Source organism: Tupaia chinensis, unplaced genomic scaffold (assembly GCF_000334495.1).
Source record: "Tupaia chinensis unplaced genomic scaffold, TupChi_1.0 Scaffold000182_1, whole genome shotgun sequence".
NCBI lineage: Eukaryota > Metazoa > Chordata > Mammalia > Scandentia > Tupaiidae > Tupaia > Tupaia belangeri.
In genome coordinates, this window is record NW_006159657.1 from 6,724,929 (window position 1) to 6,744,844 (window position 19,916).

Below are 19,916 nucleotides of genomic sequence, written 5' to 3' on the forward strand. Positions count from 1 at the left end.
CAGTGACCTGAAACTCACACTGGGTACATGTGATGCATGCCCAAAATTCTGAGAGGAGAATGGAGAAGGGGTTGCGGCGTGACCATCCCCTCTGGGGGGTGATTTCTCGCTTTCTATCTCTCTGTTTCTGTCTGTCTGGTGAACGCACGTGCCCTATAGCAAAAATCTCGCTCTCTAAAAAAAAGTATTTCTTTTCTTTTATTTATTATTGTTATTTTTTAATTTTGCTAGAGAGAGACAGAGGGGGTAGAGTATTGAGAAAGCAAACCGCCAAGCCGGGGCTCCGACTGCGGTCGGCCATGTGGGAGTCCAGCCCTTAACCACCATGCCATCTACCCCCTTTTATCATCCCTAAGGAGCATGGGGGTGGGGAGAGGGTTAGGGGAGCCTGAGAAGGGTGCAGGGCGGTGGGATACACAGGGATGACTGAACCTCTGTCCTTAAGCTCCCCGAAGGGCTCCCTCTGGGACTCTCACCCTCACCAGCCCTCCAAATCCTAAACCAGCCCCTGTGGGTCCTTAACCCTGTCTTCTCTCTTCTCCTCGGCCTTGGTATCTCCTTTCTGGGCCTGTCAGTCAGCTTTTCATCCTTCATCCCAGCTCCCTCTGCCACGGTTTCGTGGCTCCCTCTGCCACGGTTTCGTGGCTCCCTCTGCCACGGTGCTGGCGGCTAGGACAGCCCCAGTGAGGCTTCTTATGGAAACACCCCACCCACAGGGGAGGGCTCCTGGCTCCTCTACTCCAGGGGAAGGAGGAGGGGTGGGCCAAGTCCACACCCTGGGACGCCAAGCCAGTCATTTTCTTCTTTAAAGTGGAGTATCTGAGTCACAGAAAGAAAAATTTCTTGAGCATCTTTGGAAAAAACTTCTCATTTCTTTTTGTGCCAACATAATGCATTTGCCTTTCTACACATGTATCATTTCTTTCTTTCTTTCTTTCTTTTTTAAGTCCCAATTTATTTAATAAACAAACTCTTTGACTTCTGTCTAAATGATTATGAGAATATAGTTACTTTGGTGGACATCAAGAGTACCAATTCCTACCCATAAACATCTTAAACCTTGTTAAAAGAATTACTGACAGCAGTGACATTTTAAGGGACTCAGTATATAAACAAACCTTCTTCTACCAGCTTTTTAGTTGTTTTTTCCAAACAAAATCAATATATGTTTGAGGCTTGGTGAAACTGAGCCCTCTGTTTAGTTGAAAATATGAGCTAAGATGGATCTTGGTTGAAATAAATGTTTATACCTTAGGGAGGCGGGAAGTGTGGCCTGGGAAGGGCTGACGTGATGTCACCCCGGTGTGTATGCAAATCAGGGGAACACGAAAGGCCCCTAGCCCCTAGGGAGAATCCCATCCGTACCCCCTTCCTGTCCTTTTATTCTGTAAGTGCACAGCTGGGGGATGTAAGCACCAAAATGTACATCTTTTCATTTAGATCAGGGTTGGCAGGCTTTTCCTGTAAAGGGCAGAGAATAAATATTGATATTTTAGGTTCCATGGGGCATATGATCTCTGTGGTGAGAGCCGCCACAGACCACTCATAAGGGAATGAGTATGGCTGTGTTCCATAAAGCCTGGTTACTGGACACTGAAATTTGCATTTCATACCATTTTCACATGTCATGAAATGCCATCCTTTTGAGTGTTTTTTTTTTAACCACTTAAGAGTGTGAAAACCGTTTTCAGCTTATAGTCCACATCAACCCAAGCTGTGAGCCTGATTCGGCCTGTGGGCTACAGCACACTGACCCGGGTATCGGCACTGAGCGGTCCGTAGGGACACGTGACTGGCGAAGTGGCCCCCCGGAGGAGTGACTGTAATTTCCGTTACCCCTCCCTTTCACATACACAGGCTTCCCCAATTTGTTTTTCCTTCCGCTGGTTTTTATTTGAGGCAGTGGTGGTTCCAGCATTTAGTGCGCTTTGTAATTGTCAGAACCCAACATCCTTTTTTAAAAAAGAATTATTTATTTAATTAAATTAATTATTATTATTATTTTCAAAACTTAGGTATAGAACACGTGTGCTTACCAGAGAGAGAAAAAGTAAGAAAGCAAGCCACCAGGTCCAGGAGTCAAACTGTGGTTGGCCGTGTAAGAGTCCAGTGCCTTAATCACCACACTACCTGCTGCCCCACCCAACATCCTTTATTATCTTAGTGTCAAAGTGAAGACCGATTTTTTATGTGAAGTTATTTTGTTACTAGTTTTTTTAGGTTTTTGCCATAGCGTGCATGTGCTCGCCAGAGAGAGACAGAGACAGTGAGAAGGAAATTGAGAAACAACTCCCAGAAGGAGTGGCCACACTGTAGTTCCTTCTCTTCCATACTTCTGTTGAAATTTTCGCCGTGTGTGCTCACACGAGTGGTTAATGCTACACTTGCTTTAGCAGCTTACAACTCTTTTTTTTTTTTTTGGAGAGGTTTTCGCTATAGGCTTGTGCACTGGCCAGAAAGACAGAGAGAGACAGAGAGACAGAAAGTGAGAAATCACCCCCCCAGGGAGCATGGCCACGCCGCAATCCCTTCTCCTCCGTTCTCCTCTCGGGATCTTGGGCATGTATGCACACATGCCCGGTGTGAGTTTAAGCCACTGGGTCTGGGACTCGAACCGCGGTAGACTACATGGGAGTTCAGCCACATAGCCATTACACTAACTGCTGGTCCCGCAGCTTACAGGTCTTGCAGAAGGCTGACTGGCATCCTGAGTCAGAGGCGGCACCACTTTCAATGGTCCAATTACCTAAAATATTTTATCATCTGCAGATATTCTGAAAATTGCTTCTGTAGTGGGGGATTGCCACGTGCCACCTAGGATACCCAGACAGCCCCACCGCAGGCCCCAGCTCTGCAGAAAGAGCTCCAATCTTCCTTCTGAAGGTTGCCATTTAAAATCAGAATGCTTTGCACTGCACTCTGTCTCTTCATTACGATTAAACTTGTCTCAGAAACAAGGGCTGGAGGGGAGGTGCGTCTTGTGGGTTGATAAGAGCCTTTCCTGTTAAAATTGAGTTCTCACGCTGGAATGAATGGTCTTCTTTCGGCAGGTTCAGCGTCTGTGGGCAGATATCAATCATGCGCTTCCCTGACACTGTCAAGCAGATGAGTAAATACAAAGTTGTCCTGTCGTCTCAAGACAAGGACAAGTCTTTGGTCACCGTGGAGACGGAGCCTCATGGATCATTCTGTTTTAAAGCAAAACCGGGGACCTACAAAGTCCAGGTGTGATGTTTTGTTTTATCTAAAATATTTGAGAAAATTGGGACCAGCAGATGGTGTAATGGCTACGTTGCTGGACTCCCAGGTAGTTGACTGTGATTTGAGTCCCAGACCCGGTGGCTTAAACTCATGCTGGCCACGGGTGTGTGCATGCCCAAGATCCTAAGAGGAGAATGGAGGAGAAGGGCTTGCAGCGTGGCCATCCCCCCTGGGGGGGTGATTTCTCTTTTTCTGTCTTTCTGGTGAGCACAGGTGCCCTATAGCAAAACAAAAACAAAAACAAAAACAAAAACAAAAATAAAACAAACAAACAAACAAAGAAACCTCTGCCAAAAAAAAAAAAAATTCAAAAAATGATTTTTAAGTAGAATTGTTAGGGGCCAGCAGATGGCATAGTGTTTACATCTCTGGACTCCAACATGGCTGACTGCAGTGTGAGTCCTGCACCCAGTAGCTTAAAAATCATGCCAGGTGTATGTGCGTGCATGCCCAAGATTACAGAGGAGGATGGATGAGAAGGGATTGCTGCATGACTATCTCTGCTGGGGGTGATTTCTCACTTTCCCTCTTCCTGTCTCTCTCTCTCTGATGAGCACATATACCCTGTGGGAAAAACCTCTAAAAAAATTATTAGATAAAGTGGGTTAGAAAAGGAGCATTTCAGTTCTCAACTTCTTATTTTTAAGTCTACGTTCCTGCATGCCAGAGCTAGTAGAAATGACAGGCCCGTATTTAAAGGTAGTGCAATAGGCCTCTCTTCCAATCAGAGTGTTAATTAGGGGTTGGTATCAAGATGCCAGTCATACCTCTGCTTTCTGAGGCTTCTGACTACTGTAGAATGTTCACAAGTCCCAGAGAAGATCAAAATAAGTTCCATTTCTGGCAGCTCAGAAACCTCCACAGTGTATGACTTTTGACACCCCAGGCCGAAAGGGAGCTTCCATTTCCTGCCTGGCCCTCAGTTGAGGACAGCTGGGCAGGTACCATGAGATTTTTTTCATTCCTTCCAGGTAGGCAGAGAAGTTGGGGAGACCTTGGCTATAGTCTTTACAGGGGTGAAGGCCTGAGTGTGGTGGCCAAATAACCCAGAGACAGGGCTAAACTAGAGGTTGGCCTCTTAAGGCAGTGGCCCTGTCTGTGGGGACATACTGTGTCCCTGGGTCTCGGGCCCCTGCCCAGCCACGGCTCCTCTCCCCATGAAAGAGCAGGTAGGGGAGGGGAGAGGGCCAGGAAGGGGAGAGAGGGGAGGGCAGCATTCTACCTGTTCCCAGCCAGCAGTGTGATGTGTGGGCGGACAGCTGCTTTCTCAGACAAGCTTCTTGCCAAGATGGTCCCACGACAAGCCTTGGAAGCCCTTTGGGAAGCAAGGTGAAGGGCCATTTTAAGGAAGGGCAGTTCAATGATGTAATCTTTGCGAGGGATAAGATAGAAGACCACTGCCCCTTGCCATAGCACTGGGAAAGGCACACAGAAGACGAGGAAGGAGGTCAGATGGTGGGGCAGTCGTAAAACGCAGTGCTCTGTGAGGCAATCCCACATGGGAGGGTTCCTGGTTCAAGTCTGGAGACCTCTCTGAGTACACTGTGCACACGTGTGCCCATGATCCCAGCCGACTGAAGGCTGGGGTGGATCAAGGTGTCAAGACCTGTTGGGATGCTGTCTGTCTGTCTGTCCTACTCATGGAAGATATAAACCAAAAAAGATGGAAAGGAAGTAGAAAGTGGTCAGATTCTAGCAGGGAGTCACCCACATAGTGTTGACAAGCTTGCAGCTTCGTAACGAGAGACTTAAATTCAGGACAAGGAACTGGTTGTATGGTTTCGACCCTGTGAATAGGCGACAATGTCAGCTTTGGTGTCTCTGGAGGGACTCACGCTGGGGATGCCTTTGTGTACATCTGGGGTGGTTGAAGGCTGGTTTTCTGTGCCCTATTTGACCCAGGGCCCCGGTGAATGCACGCTTGCCCTCTAGGCCCTGGAAGAGCAAGTGCAGGGCAGTCTCTGATGTTCTTCCCGTGCGTCCGCAGGTGGTGGTTCCCGAGGCAGAGACTCGCGCGGGGCTGACGCTGAAGCCCCAGACAGTTCTCCTCGTCGTGACCGACAGGCCTGTGATGGATGTGGCCTTCGTGCAGTTTCTGGCATCCGTTTCCGGGAAAGTTTCTTGTTTGGGTAAGATGTCGGTTGAAAGTAAGAACAGATGCTTTCAAAGGAGAAGGTGAGGAGGTGGGTTTCGGTGGCCTTTTCCTCATCGAGTATATCAGACTGTTCCTGGGGAGGGGTTCTGGGAGTCCGTGTCATGCATGGTTTTTTCCCGAGTAACTGCCACGGTGTCATCAGAAACTCCTCTTGGAGTGCTTCTGCTTTGGCTCCCAAAGTAGCACATAGGTTTCTTTTTTTCCCACTAATGGTAGAGTTATACGGACCCAAGCCCAGGCGAAGTTTGTATTTCCTCAGCTATGAGGCGAAGTATTCCCCTTGCTCAGCCGCAGCTTTTCCTCTGTAAAATGGGAACACGACCATCTTGGCTTTTTTTTTTTTTTTTTTTTTTCAGTTTGTTTATTTCTTCCACGAGATGAGAGACAGAGAGGGAGACATCTCTAACAGGGTCTTCATGCCACCCTCCACCCCAGCCTGGGTCATGGGCATGCGTGCAACCAGTGCATACCCGGGGCCTTGGGACACTAACTGGGGACCTTCCCACGTGGGTCCAGTTTGCACTATCACCGTGCCATCATGTGACCCCTTGAGGTTTTGAACGAGGCTTAAATATGGTCATGCCAGCAGGTCGTAGCATGGTGGTTCAGAGTGTATACCTGGAAACCAGCCGTCATGGGCTTGACCTCAGCTGTGATGTGGAGCAGTTTACTTCTACTTCCTGAGTGTTTCAGCCTGTCATTGGAAATAGGGGAATTATAATAGTACCTCCACACAGGATCGTGAGGTTCAGAGGAGTTCACATGTGTTTAATCTTTAAAATAGTACCCAGAACACAGAAAGACCACGGACACCTTTTTTTTAAAAATTTATTCATTAATTTATTTTTAATTTGACCAGAGAGAGAGAGAGAGAGAGAGAGAGTAATAAAGCAAGCCATCAAGTCTGGGACTTAAACCGTGGTCGACCATATGGGAGTGTCCAGTACCTTAACCACTATGCTACCTGCTGCTGGTCCTGACATCTTTTCTGTTATTGGTGACATTACCATTATGGTAAAGGACCCGTTCTGTGCCTGGTAAAGTAGTGTTCACTGATGTTTCATCACCTCTCCTCTTTTTCTCTTGCTCCGATGGTTCCTCCCATCTTATCTGTGTCTCAGTAGGTGCTCTACAAATCTTTAAAATTTTTTTTTAAAGAATTATTTTATTTACCTTTATTTATTTATTTTAATTTGACCAGAGAGGGACAGAGAGAGAGAAAGAGAGAGAAAGTGAGAAAGCAAGCCGTCTGGTCTGGGACTTGAACTGTGGTTGGCCATGTGGGAGTCCAGCACCCTTAACCATCTTGCCACCTGCAGGTCCCTGTTCTATAAATGTTACTTCCCTATCCTTGCCTCTCCTCTGGCTCAACCAGGGGTGTTCAGTGCATGATGGGGCCCCTTTCTCCACGCCGCCTTTGTTCATATTGATCTCTCACGTGGGGCACTCTTTGACATCAAGGAGATGCGGATGAGCTTCAAGAAGCCCACTGGCACTGCCTCTAGGAGCCCAGTGGTAACAAGCAGCCTAGGAGGCCGAGGATTCCGACGTGTCTGTGGCTCGCAAAGGTGGTGACACTAGGCCTTTGCACCTTTCTCTGCAGACACCTGTGGGGATCTGCTGGTGACCCTGCAGTCCCTGAGCCGCCAGGGGGAGAAGCGGAGCCTCCAGCTCTCCGGCAAGGTCAACTCCATGACTTTCACATTTGACAACGTGCTCCCTGGAAAATACAAAAGTAAGAACCATTTGCAACATCTCAGCCTTCCCATATTTCCTGTGTTTGTAAACTTCCTGCAGTCCAGTTCTCAAGTTGTGTCGCAAGTGTGTTCCTTTCCTTATTTAATTCTTTGTCCTGTGACCTTGACGGTGCTTCACCTCTGGATGGTGGTTTAGGAGCCGGGCTCTGAACCACTGCTGTTCCAGTTCCGGAGGGTGCCAGGATTCACACCATTTTATTTTCAAGTCCCAGAAGAGAGTGGGATAATTCCACCCCTTAGCAAGTTATTCGATTTCCCAAGACTCCACTTTCCCATCAGTGAAGTAGGAATATCAGGACCTTTGTGTAGAACATGAGAGGAAATAAAAGCTTGCGTATTTCTTATTTGCAGCCTGATCTTTTAGGCCCAGATAGATTTATTTCTTGGTAATGTAATTGGCCATTGGTTCTACTGGTTTTTTTTTTTTTAGCAATAATTTGTTCCAAGCTATACACAACATGCACACACAAATGCCTGCAAATATATATGTATACGTGTATATATTGGGTTCTTGGAAAAGTCAGGATGTGTTTTTGCATAGAGAAACAGAAAAAAATGTCATGACTTTTCCGACAAGCCAATGTATATGTGTATCTCTATGTACACACACATACATATACATGCTTATTAGTTAGTTCATTCATTCTGATATTGACTGGTGTGCGGGGAGGTGATAGGCTGTATGCCCACATGTCTCAGTGTGGTGTTTGCTTTTGCAGTAAGCATCATGCATGAAGATTGGTGCTGGAAGAACAAGAATCTGGAGGTGGAGGTCCTGGAGGATGACGTGTCGGCAGTGGAGTTTCGGCAGACTGGCTATATGCTGAGATGTTCCCTTTCCCACGCCATCACGCTGGTATGTGTGACTCGCCCAAAGTCTCCCACTGGGAAGAACACTCTCTTTGAAGAGATAAGGAGGAGTTGGGTGCCAGGAGTGTCGTGACCATGTCAAGGCACGTCGCCTTCTCTGCCCGTCCACTGGCCCATGTGCTAGGGACAGCATGACTGGAAGGATTTAAAATCTGCTAAGGAAAAGATGCTCATATGCAGGAGACTTCCTTGACCTGGCCCCACATTAAATCTAACTGGGTGATTTGGGGAGGCCTATGGTGTAGTGTGAAACAGGCTGGTTTCGTGCATTGGAAAAGTTCATTTACTGTTTCTGGGCCTCAGTTTTCTCCTAAAATCGAAATCATAATACCCTCTTCTCAGGGTTGTAGGGAGGTTTAAGTGAACATTTTAGGCATTTAAAGTTTCCCTGGTGCACTCTGCCAGTATTTATTAAGAGGTGCCCTGAGTATGTTTCTCAGTAGATTTATCCCATGGAGAGGCCAGAGCTGTGGAACAGGATCTTGTTCTTTTGTTGGCCGTAGTCTCTGTGGCCCTACCTATAGGCAGTGCTCCAAAAGGATTCCAGGCTGGAAACAGTTGTCAATCTATGCATGCATTTTTTATACTGGGTCGCTGGAAAAGTCTTGACGCATTTTTGCATAGAAAAACAGAAAAATACGCCATGACTTTTCCAATGAGCCAATAATTCTTTGATGGCATATGTCACTGTAAGATCCTAGTAGAGAAAATGAGGCAAATGGCACTTAAGTGACTGCTTATATTAGACCCTAGAGGAATTGAAATTGATGTTTGCATTGTCATCTGCTGCTCTAACTGCTTATCAATAGACACTCAACAAACTGCTTTATTGTAGGAGATGTGTTAATTAATATTCAGCTGAGAGTAGGTGATGAACATGGAGGAAACCATTCTGTTCCTTAACCCCAGGGACGTTCTGCTTCCCTTAGAATTCCCTTTGAATTTCTTTTTAAGTTTCTTTGTTTATTTCTTCCATGAAAGAGAAGGAGAGAGACAGCACCCCCTACAGGTCTGTCTTACTCTACAGTCCATTTCAGGCCAACCAGCCCAGTATCATGGGCACACTCATGCCTGACATACTCAGGGGGGTCTAGGCCTGAACCTGGAACCTTCCCACGTGGGTCAGCCTCACAGAGCGTTGCACTTCACTGTCACACCACCATCGGGCTCGGCCACACCAAGCTCATTTCCCTTCTAGGCCTTGACGTATGCTCCGCCCTCTGCCCGAATGCAGTGTCTTCTCCAGAAATGTGTGCAGTTGGCTTCTGTCATTCAGGCGGCAGTTGCAGTATTGCCTACTCAGCAGAGGGCTGTCCTGCGGTCAGCAGGCTGCAGGGCCCTCCACAGTGATTGCTCTTCCCCACACCTCCCTGTTTGTTTTCTTCAGAGCTCCGTCACTGACTAGCTGAGCTCACTCTTATTTGTTGACTGGTTGGTTTTCTGTCTTCCCATGCTAGAGCATAAGCCTCCTGAGAACAGCAGTCCTGTCGGTGCCTCCTGAGGTCTCGCCTGTGTCTGCCACGTAGCAGGTGCTCAGTAAATTACAGTTGATCGAATGAAAGGGAGCACGCATTTATTGGAAGTTTTTGAGGGTTTTTAATTTTCTTGTGACACCCAACTGCTCAGATGATTAATGGACAAAACAGATGACTGGTTTGGAAACAGAAATATTATTAATCATCTTGGTGTCTCTGTCTCCCCTAGTAAGTCATTGTATTGGCTTTGGTCCCTTAGGAATTTTATCAGGATGGAAATGGACCTGAGAATGTTGGGATTTATAACCTCTCCAAGGGAGTCAACCGGTTCTGTCTGTCCAAGCCTGGTAAGTTGAGAAGGATTGATGGGCCTCGAGGCAGAAAGATAGAAAGACACCGGAGGACGGATGTGGAGGCATTTTTTTCCTACTTTGATTCTACCCGTGGTCTTCAAAATGTCCATGGAAAATGCATATCATGAAAAAACCACATGAATTTCAGATGGTTTTATATGAACCCGTATTTATTTATTTATGTCATTTATTTATTTCTTACGCCAGATGATATGTGCATGCATGTATGCATGTGTGTGAGAGAAAGAGAGAAAGAGACAAAGCTCTACCCCCACCCCCCGACCCCGCCTGCCCTGTGAGGCCTGGTCACACTGCAATTCTTTTTCCTCCAGTTCTCCACATCAAGATAAGCTGCTAGGGCCAGGACTTGAACCCCGGTTGGCCATGTGGGAGCCTGTTTCCTCTGTGTAGCACTTTACTGTTGTGCTGTAGGGCCAGCCCAAAACTTATTTTAATTCCATTTTTATTCCATTTTTCCATGAACTTTTTGAAGTCATCTTGTATTTGCATCAGGCTCAAGTTCAGTTGTTTTTCTGTCTCTTCTCTGTTGTGAACAGGGTTGGAAAATGTTCCTGGTCTCTTGGTTTGAGTTGAGTAGAGACCACTGGGCCTTTTCCCCTCTAAAAATAGTATTCCATTGTCTTTGACTTCCATTTATGAGTGATCTTTTAAAAATGGAATTGCCTTCCACCTTGCTTAAGACCCTTCAATGGTGGGGTCAGCAGGTGGCATGGAGGTTAAAGTGCTGGACTCCCACATAGTTGACTGTGGTTCAAGTCCCAGACTGGTGATTTAAAAATCAAATCGGGGTGTGTGTGTGTGTGTGTGTGTGTGTGTCTATGTATGTGTGTCCATCAAAATCCTAAGGGGAGAATGGAAAAAAAGGGATTGCAATGTGGCCATTTCCCCCCCAGGGCGGGTGTGATTTCTTGCTTTCCCTCTCTCTTCCATTCTCCAGCAAACACATGTGCCCTCTGGCAAAAATCTAAAAATAAATAAAAATAAAGAAGCATAATAAAAAGAAACAAAACAAAACTGGTCAGCGGCTTCTCTCTCTCTTTTTAAACAACTTTATTGAGATGTAATTACCAAAATTCACCCATTTAAGATGTATGATATAGTGATTTTTAGTAAGTTTACCCAATTCTACAACCACATCTGTATACTTTGGATTAGAACATGTTCAGTAGCCATAATAAAGTCTTCTGTTGCCAGTTAATCTGCATATCCAGCTTCAGGTAGCCACTTACTACTTTCTATTCCTGTAGATTTGCCTTTTCTGGACATTTTGTTCAAATGATACCACTTAAGACCAGTATCTCGTCCTGCTTCTCTCACTGAGGGTGCTTTGAGGTTGATCCGTACGGTAACACGGGTCGGTAGTGGATCCCTTTTATTGCTGAACAGTACGACACTGCATGGGCAGATGGCATGTACCAGTCAGTGGCTATCTGAGTTATTTCCAGTTTTCGGCTCTTACAAATATTGTCACTGTGAATGTTCTTGTATGAGTCTTTATGTGGACATGGTTTGTTTTTCCAGTTTTGATACCTAGGTAGGGAATTGCTGGATTAGATTTAAAATCTGTTTCGTGTTTTTCTTTCTTTTTTGGAGAGGTTTTTTTTTTTTTTTTTTTGCTATAGGGCGTGTGCACTTGCCAGACAGACAGAGACAGAAAGAAAGCGAGAAATCACCCCCCAGGGGGGATGGCCATGCTGCAAGCCCTTCTCCTCCATTCTCTTCTCGGGATCTTGGGCACGCACGCACATGCACCCGGCATGAGTTTAAGCCACCGGGTCTAGGACGTGAACTGCGGTCGACTACGTGGGAGTCCAGTGACATAGCCATTATGCTAACTGCTAGTCCTGAAATCTGTTTCATGTTTTAAGTAACTGCCAAATTATTTTCTAAGGAAGCTATAGCATTTGATGTTCCTGTTTTTCTATATCCTTCCTAACGTTTGTTGCTGTCTGTCTTTTTGATTATAGCCATTCCTGGCAAAGTGGTATCTCATTGTGGTTTTATTTTGCATTTTCCAAATGATAGTTCAGTGGTTCTTCTTGGTTTTCAGAACAGAATACAGAATACTTGACCTAACGGGGAGCTCCTAGCCCTGTCTGCCACTTTCTCTATTCCAGCCCCTCTGTCCTGTGTGTTAGTTAGGATGCCTTTGGCTGCAAGTAACAACACCCATAAGCAGTGCCTTCCACAGGTGGGGCTAATTGGCTCAGTAAGGGGGGCTGCTGGTGTGGGCTCAGCAGTTGGTAGGTATTAGAGGTTGCTTTTGTGATTCTTTTGGCCTTTCTCTTATATTTTTTGCCTTACATTTTCTTTTTCTTACTTTTTTTGCTAGAGGGTATGAACTCACCAGAGAGAAAGAGAAGAAGAGAGAGAGAGGGAAAGTGTGAAAGCACCTCCCAGCAGGGATGGCCATGTCATAATCTCTTCTCCAGTCTCCTCTCAGGACTTTGGGCATGCACTCACACTTGCCCAGCGTGATTTTCAAGGGCCAGTTCTAGGACTTAAACTGCAGTTGGCCTTGTGGGAGTCAGTACCTTAACTACCATGCCACCTGCTGACCCTTGCCTTATGTTTTATTCTTCCTTTATATATATGTATATATATATATATTTGCCAGAGGGTGTGTGCACTCACTAGAGAGAGAGAAAGAGAGAGAGAGAAAGTGAGAAAGCACTCCCATGATCATGCCACTGTCCTGCCTCCATTTCTCCTTCCTTTGGGGAAAGATTTTGGGCACATATGCATATGTGCCTGGTATGTTTTTTAACTGCTGGGTCTAGGACTGTGGTCAGCCACGTGGGATCCAGCTGCCTTAACCACCATGACAGAGGCTGGCCTGCCTTATGCTCTCGAGAGGTTGCCTTAGAAAACTTTGGTTTAAGGGAGGTAGGTGAGGAGTGGGCAGGCAGACCTTTTCCCATCCTCCTCCAGCGAGCTTCCTTTATGTGAGCAGAACTCAGCTGCATGGTCTCTAGCTCCAGGGGGAGCTGGAACAGTTGGATGGAGCTGGGCAGGGCAAGGAGGGAAGGACAGATGCCGAGAAAACAATGAAGCAGCCTGTGGTGCAGATGTCGTTCTCTGCCGAGGTGCCCTCCCTGCCCCCGGCCCCTGGCGCACCCCGCTTTTTTCTTCACTCGTGCCTTCGTGACTGTCAGTTCTAAGCTGTGTATTACTTCCCTGCGGAGGAAGGTCCTGAGGCCTCCCTGTCACGTGCTGTTCGTGGCACTCAGCTCTCTTCCCTTACCGCATGCTCCGGTTGGCGTGTTGTGGCTGAGTGCCCGCTCCGTAGACGGCAGCCTCTGTGAAGGACCACGTCGTGCCCTACCGTTTACCAGTCCCCAGCCCAACCCCCGGCTGGAGTAGATGCTCTGTCAGGAACTGCTGGATGAAAGGACAAACAGAATGAATAGAGGAAGCTAATCACTTCTTACATGTTTATTTCCTCCATGACAGAGAGAGAAACAGAGAGAGAGTAAGAGAGACAGGTTTCCCCAATAGGTCTCCATGCTGTGATCCAACCCGAGTCTCATCTGGCCTGGATTGTGGGCATGGATGTTACCAGCACGCCCTGGGGGGGGGGCGTCCTGTGATGCGAACCCGGGACCTTTCTCATGTGGGTCCAGTTATGTCACAGTGTGCCACCACTTGGCCCTCCTATCATTTTTCTAATGGTGACTGCACTGGGGCTTGCTCGATGCAGTGAAAACAGCAGGGGTGATTTGAATTAATTTCAGATTTTGTAGGAAGTATGTCCAAAATATTAGTTAACGAGTATTTAGAGGAGTAAATTGTTACCTTTTGCTTCTCCCCGAAATTGTCTTCCTCTGATAAATGATAAAGTATGCCTCTCATTTGAACATTGCCTCACACAAACTCTTGGTGAAAATTTGTCTACTTCGATTGTTTGATAGTTTTCTGGGGCTTCTCACACTCCTCGCCCCTTTTCGGAGTATTTATAGGAGGGCTCAGGTTGTGGTTATCTGTTGGATCTCTAACTGAATTGTTTAGGCAGAAAATGATTTATTCTCAGTTTAATTTGCAGTAGAAATGTACTTTCTGTCCCTTGTGCTTGTATCTGTAGCTTGGTCTTCGTAGACTGAGCGACTGTGAGTTGTTAAATAATGGAAACTGAAAAGCCCATGCTTGTGAGTGGGCTATTAAGTGGATTGGGTCACTGGGAAGAAGCTGTCGTGGGCAGCGGGAGAGACGGCTGCCCGGTGTTCCGAGCCCCTTATTGCAGATCAGCGCTATCTTTGACTTCTCAAATGAGAGGCGCTGCCTTTGCATTTCAAATGTTGGAATTGCTTAGTGTAATAGATGCCATTCTCTGAAAATTGCTTTTGATTTCCTGTTCGTAGGCGTGTACAAAGTGACCCCTCGCTCCTGCCACCGGTTTGAGCAAGCTTTCTACACCTACGACACGTAAGCCTGTGTGGTGCGCGGTGCGCTGTGTGCGTGTCCGGAGGAGGGCCAGCGGGCAGCTCTGCGTTTATTCCCGAGAACAAAGGGAAGTTGTTTTTTTTTTTTCCCTTGGAAGAGACAAGGTTAGACTTTTAAAAAGAAATTCTAGATAAGGATTTTAAAGCACTTGGATAACTTACTGAGGCAATGGAGATAGAGTCTCCTTCCCAGGAATTCTGTAAGCCCAGGATAGAAGGCTGTTTCTGAAGTGGCTTAAATATAATCTTTGCCAAATCTCTCAGTTCTTACTCATGGGACTTTCTCAAGCTTGAGTCTGCCATTTTCATATTTTTATAAATGCCTATGGGTTTTTCTGGCAGTTGAAAAGTACAGAGTTTTGAAGTGTTGAATGAGTTTGCTGTTTGAAATGCTCGCATGGATTTCTGGAGTCCTTTCAGCCCGTCTGAGAGTAATTTCATGCAGTATATTTCAGGGTCAGGAGGGCTGGCTATCAAGGGTGCTGGCAGTGCTCCCTTGGGAATGATTAGGTAGTACTGCTAGTGTTTTCTTTCCGCTTCTTTGATTCATAGGTCCTCACCCAGTATCTTGACGTTGACAGCCATTCGCCACCATGTCCTTGGAACTATCACCACTGACAAAATGATGGATGTCACCGTGACTATCAAGTAAGAAGACCATTCCATGGTGGGCTGAGAGCGGGAGGCGGTGGACGAGGCCCGAGGAGTTCTCTAATAGACGTCCTGAGGATTATTTCTGATTTCTTATCTCTAGGTGTATATATAAATGGCCTTCCCTCTCTCGCACTTATATGACATAGCCATAAATTCCCAACAGCCTTGATCCTTTTCTTTTATGACTCACGAATTAACTGTGGGTGAGGAAGAGCCTTCTGAGAGCTTGTTTCAGTGTCTTAAATTTCTGTTTGAACTTTTTATACTTCTCATCTTTTGCTAAGGGAAAAAAAAAATCTCTGCAGTTTATTGTATTTGAAATGTTTTAGCAAATTCAAAAAAATTACCTATTTTTCTTTAGACCTTTTCTTGAAGGCTTGGGAAATAGAGAAGGCACCTGATACAGGAAGGGTCAGGAGAGAGAAAGTATTTGAAAGGTAGACCCTTGCTGAGGTCACATTCTTGTGAATGTCGCCTCAGAGGAATTTCTGCAGTGGGTGAGGTACATCTAACACTCTGATTTTCTCAGGAAATGGAAGCGTTCACAACATGACCATCTTTGCCAAATAGAGTGGATATCCAAGACACTTTCTCCCTGCTTTCTGTAGCTGAAGTTACCTTTCCGGCTCTGTTTCCATTTTTCTGTCCACCCGTGTTCAGCCACCCTCCCGTCATCCCTGTAGGAGATGATACTGAGGCTCTTCTGTGTTTGGCTCTGCACTCAGTAGGCACAGGCCTGACTTCCTGGAGTTCCCAGTCTCATGGGGAGGCAGACAGTGGTCAGAGAGTCACACAGAACAGTGAAGTCCCCACCACGATAAGTGCTTCGAGTTTGATCTGGGGTGGCATGCAGGAGGGGTAGGCTGGTAGGTCCGGGCCGTGTCATGGGTCTTAGTTTGTCCTATGGAGATTGCTGACATGTTTTAAGTAGAGGGGTGACTGTTTTTGCTCTGTAAACGTTTCCCTGGCTGCAGAGTGGAGAGTAGACAAAAGAGGCCCCAGAGTGGTATTGGATTGAGATGGGCGAGGAGACTCTTGGAGAAATCTAAGGAAGCAAGGGAGAGTTGAGGGTGGCTTCAGCCTGATGGGGGCCAGAGGAGCTGGGGCAGCGAATGGAGGGGACTGCGTGGATGAGAGATGGCAGCAGACTCACCCCAGGGCGACGCGGAGAGAGAGGAGTGTCGGGGATGGTCCTTGACTTCTGGCTGAAGAGACGGGTCTGAGGGGAGCCACGTGCCAGATGGGAGGGCTTGCTGCGTGGACCAGCACAGTGCCCAGTATGATGCGGATGCGGAAACGGTGTCGGTTACTGCTTTCCTGCCTGGACTGGACGTCCAGATTCTTACCAATGGTGACTCCATGTTCTCTCTCTCTCTTTTTAAAATTATTTTAATTTTATTTATTGTTATTTAATTGCCTATAGGGCACATGTGCTCACCAGAGACAGATAGAGAAAGAGAAAGAGAGAGAGAGGAAAAGTGAGAAAGTAAGCTTTCAGGTGTGGGACGTGAACTGTGGTGGGCCATGTGGGAGTCCAGTACCTTAACCACCATGCCACCTGCCAGCCCAATTCCCTGTTCTCTTATTTTCTTTTTCTTTATATTATTTAATCTTATTTATTCATTAATTTATTTTCATTTGACCAGAGAGAGACACAGAGAGAGAGAAGGGAAAGGGAGAAAGCAAAGCATTGGGTCCAGGACTTGAGCTACAATCGGCCATGTGGGAGTGTCCAGTGCCTTAACCACCACACCACCCACTGGTCCCCCTGTTCTCTTTCTTATTTTCATCTTTTTGAATGAATGTGTATAACCTGAGAGGGTTTTGCTGTTGTTTGCTTGTGCTGGGCGTTGTATGAAGTGCATCTTCGTCAGGACGTAACCACTTGGAATTCAGTCAGGGATGTCGTATGTAGCCAGATCGCCCTTTACAGAGCTACTCTGTTGTCTTCCCTGATTCAGCAATGGCAGCTCCAGCTTCTTCCTTGATTCTTTCTCTTGCACTTATAACCACTGACCCCCCAACAAACCCTCGGCCATACGCAGAATATAGCCACAGCCTAGTCCCTGCTTGGACCTTGCCGTCACACTTTGGTCTAACCCACCATCATCCCTTGCCTGGCCATGGCTGCAGCTTCCTGGCTGCTCTGTTTCAGCAGCCGCTTCATAACCGTGCTGTACGTGCGGTGGGGATCACACCATCTCTTTGCTTGAAACTCCATTGGCTTCCATCCCACTCAGAGTCAAATCCCAGGTGTGGGAAAGCCTCAATCTGACACTGCTGCCCTCAGACCTCTGACCTATCTGATTCTGCCGTGGCTCCCTCTGCCCCAGGCTGCATTGGTCTCCTTGCTGTCCCTGAACATCATGGGACTTGTCTGCAAGGACCACATACCACTGTCTTCATGCCCGAGCCATTCTTGGTGAGAGCTGCGAGGCCCTCTCCCTTCCCTTCCTCATGTCACCTTCTCAGAAAGGTCTCGCCCGCCACTTAGCGTGAAGTAGCATTCCTGGTGCCATGTCTTCCCATGCTGCTTTATCGCCCTTAGTTGTACTTACCGTCTGGCATCATCTTTCTGCTTATAGTCTGTCCCTTTCCCTGGGAATGTGGATTCCACAGGGCTGGGGACACCATGTTTTTGGTTGTCTGCTGCATCCCTGGTTGCACAGAGCAGGTGCTCAACATGGACTGAGTGAAAGGCAAGGTGAGGAGGAGAAAATGCCACGTCCCACGTGGAACCTGACAAGTTCTCATCAAGTCATTGTCACATCAGCGCTGGTTTATGCCAGCCAGCCCAGTTCTGCCAGATACGGCTGCATGTCCCTAAGGTTTTGTTTCTGTTTTTTTATTAAATTATTAGTTTATTCAAAACAGAAGGCTCTGCCACCGTGGTGTCATCAGGTGCCCGGTTTTTATTAGTAGTGTTATTGATGCGTAATGGTTGTATGTATTTGTGGGGTCCAGTGTGATTTTTCAGTACAAGAATGCAATGTCTAACGGTCAGGTCAGCATCTCATCACATCTCAGTGTCCTACTCATGTGGAAAGGAGCAGAGATGACCTTGTGGAAGCAGAGAGAATAGTGGTTGGGAAGGGAAGGGGGAGGGGAATAGAGAGTTCCCGCAGTGGCATCCACCAGCTACTTGGTGCTCGGGTCCCTATGTGTAGAAATGGCCAACTCCTTCCTGCTCCAGGAAGTGCCGCATCCTTGAGGCTGCCGTTTCCTTCCTCCCAGGTCTTCCATCGACAGTGAACCGGCCTTGGTCTTGGGCCCCCTGAAGTCTGTGCAGGAGCTCCGGAGGGAGCAGCAGCTGGCCGAGATCGAGACCCGCAGGCAGGAGAGGGAGAAAAACGGCAAAGACGAGGGTGGGGAAGGAAGGACCAAGCCTCCGGTGCAAGAGATGGTGGATGAGTTGCAGGGCCCCTTCTCCTACGACTTCTCGTACTGGGCACGGTGAGCTCACTTGTGCTTTTCTGCCCAGTGTCTGTTGTTCTGCAGGGCAGAATCAGCCAGCCTGAAGTGTTTGCATTAATTTAGGTCTGGAGAGAAAATCACCGTTACACCCTCGTCGAAAGAGCTGCTCTTCTATCCCCCTTCGATGGAAGCCACCGTCAGTGGAGGTGAGTGGCCGCTCAGTGAGCCGATGCCCTGCAGGTGTTTCTTTGCCTGTGCACCAGCGTTGACTCTGTGATGTCCTAGTGAGGCTGCCTCTGTAAGCCCCCATGTGTTCCCCCGGACACAGAGGGGCGACTACTGGATGGATGGATGGGTGGTCTAAATATATAAAGGTAACTTCTGGTGTTAGAATTGAGCAGTCTTTAGGAAAGGATTTGGTTTTCTTGAACATACTCAGGTCGACACTGGAAGGTGGGTAAGAAGGAAATCCACCAGTTGCTAAAATGTAAGTATTTGTCTTCATTTGCAGGATGTTCTGTTTATGGAACATAATTATTATGAAAAAATTGTGTGGATATCAATTTTTTTGCACCAGAATAAACTCATATTTTAATTCCATTTTTCCATAACTTTTTGAAGTCTCCTCATGTATCTCAACTGTTTTTGATCTTTTCTATTTGGCAAGGTGTGATGGGGGTATTTTTTGGGAATAGATGATTGAACTGATTACTTGTGGCGTATTTGTCTTGTATCTGCTGATAGTCTTTCTAACATTACGGGTTCGTTTAATTGTGGCCTTCATGTGGCTTGTGTTTGGAAGGAGAGTGCGCCAAAGCTGGTGACTTTGTGGCGGGCAGGCTCTGCGGGCTGTCTTCCACCTTGGTTCTCTGGAGGTGGAAATGCACCAGCTCCTTGGTGGTAAAGGGCTATCTCCTGTCTGTGGCCTTGTGAAAACAGAGGGACAGCAGCAGGGACAACCTTGCCTGTGTTAGGCTTAACCTGCTTAAGTCATTGACAATCGGGCAAGGTCCCTGTGGGATGGAGAGAGGATCGGGCCACGTGTAGTTACTGAGCTCTCATGGGTATTAAATAACCTTGCCTGGGGCTAGCTTTTAATATCTCAGTGCTGGGCCCTTCTTTTATGAGAAACCTTCACTCAAAAGGCTCCCTTCCCTCTGTAGCTAAGTCCCATCTTGTGTTTATTTCTTCCCCTTTTAGAAAGCTGCCCAGGGAAACTGATCGAGATCCATGGGAAGGCAGGCTTGTTCCTAGAGGGCCAGATCCACCCCGAGTTGGAAGGAGTCGAGATTGTCATCAGTGAAAAGGGGGCGAGTTCACCCCTGATCACGGTCTTTACTGATGACAAAGGGGCCTACAGGTAAGTCCAAGATTAAGAAATGCTTGTCTGGGGAACCAGCAGTTAGCGTAATGACTATGTCGCTGGACTCCCACGTAGTCGACCGTGGTTCGTGTCCCAGACCCGGTGTCTTAAAACTCACGCTGGGCGCGTGTGCGTGCGTGCCCAAGATCCAGAG

General features: G+C 47.1%; 1 protein-coding gene across 1 annotated transcript in view; it reads left to right on the forward strand.

Annotated features, from left to right (window-relative positions):
* The window catches only part of LOC102483196 (nodal modulator 1), a 67,639-nt gene that overhangs the window by 25,624 nt on the left and 22,099 nt on the right, over window positions 1-19,916 (forward strand). The window contains exons 12-21 of the mRNA XM_006146569.3: window positions 3,051-3,225; window positions 5,249-5,390; window positions 7,020-7,151; window positions 7,893-8,029; window positions 9,778-9,865; window positions 14,251-14,314; window positions 14,884-14,979; window positions 18,220-18,438; window positions 18,523-18,605; window positions 19,600-19,759. Coding sequence (XP_006146631.1) covers window positions 3,051-3,225; window positions 5,249-5,390; window positions 7,020-7,151; window positions 7,893-8,029; window positions 9,778-9,865; window positions 14,251-14,314; window positions 14,884-14,979; window positions 18,220-18,438; window positions 18,523-18,605; window positions 19,600-19,759 — 1,296 coding nt within the window. The remainder of the gene's footprint in view (window positions 1-3,050; window positions 3,226-5,248; window positions 5,391-7,019; window positions 7,152-7,892; window positions 8,030-9,777; window positions 9,866-14,250; window positions 14,315-14,883; window positions 14,980-18,219; window positions 18,439-18,522; window positions 18,606-19,599; window positions 19,760-19,916) is intronic.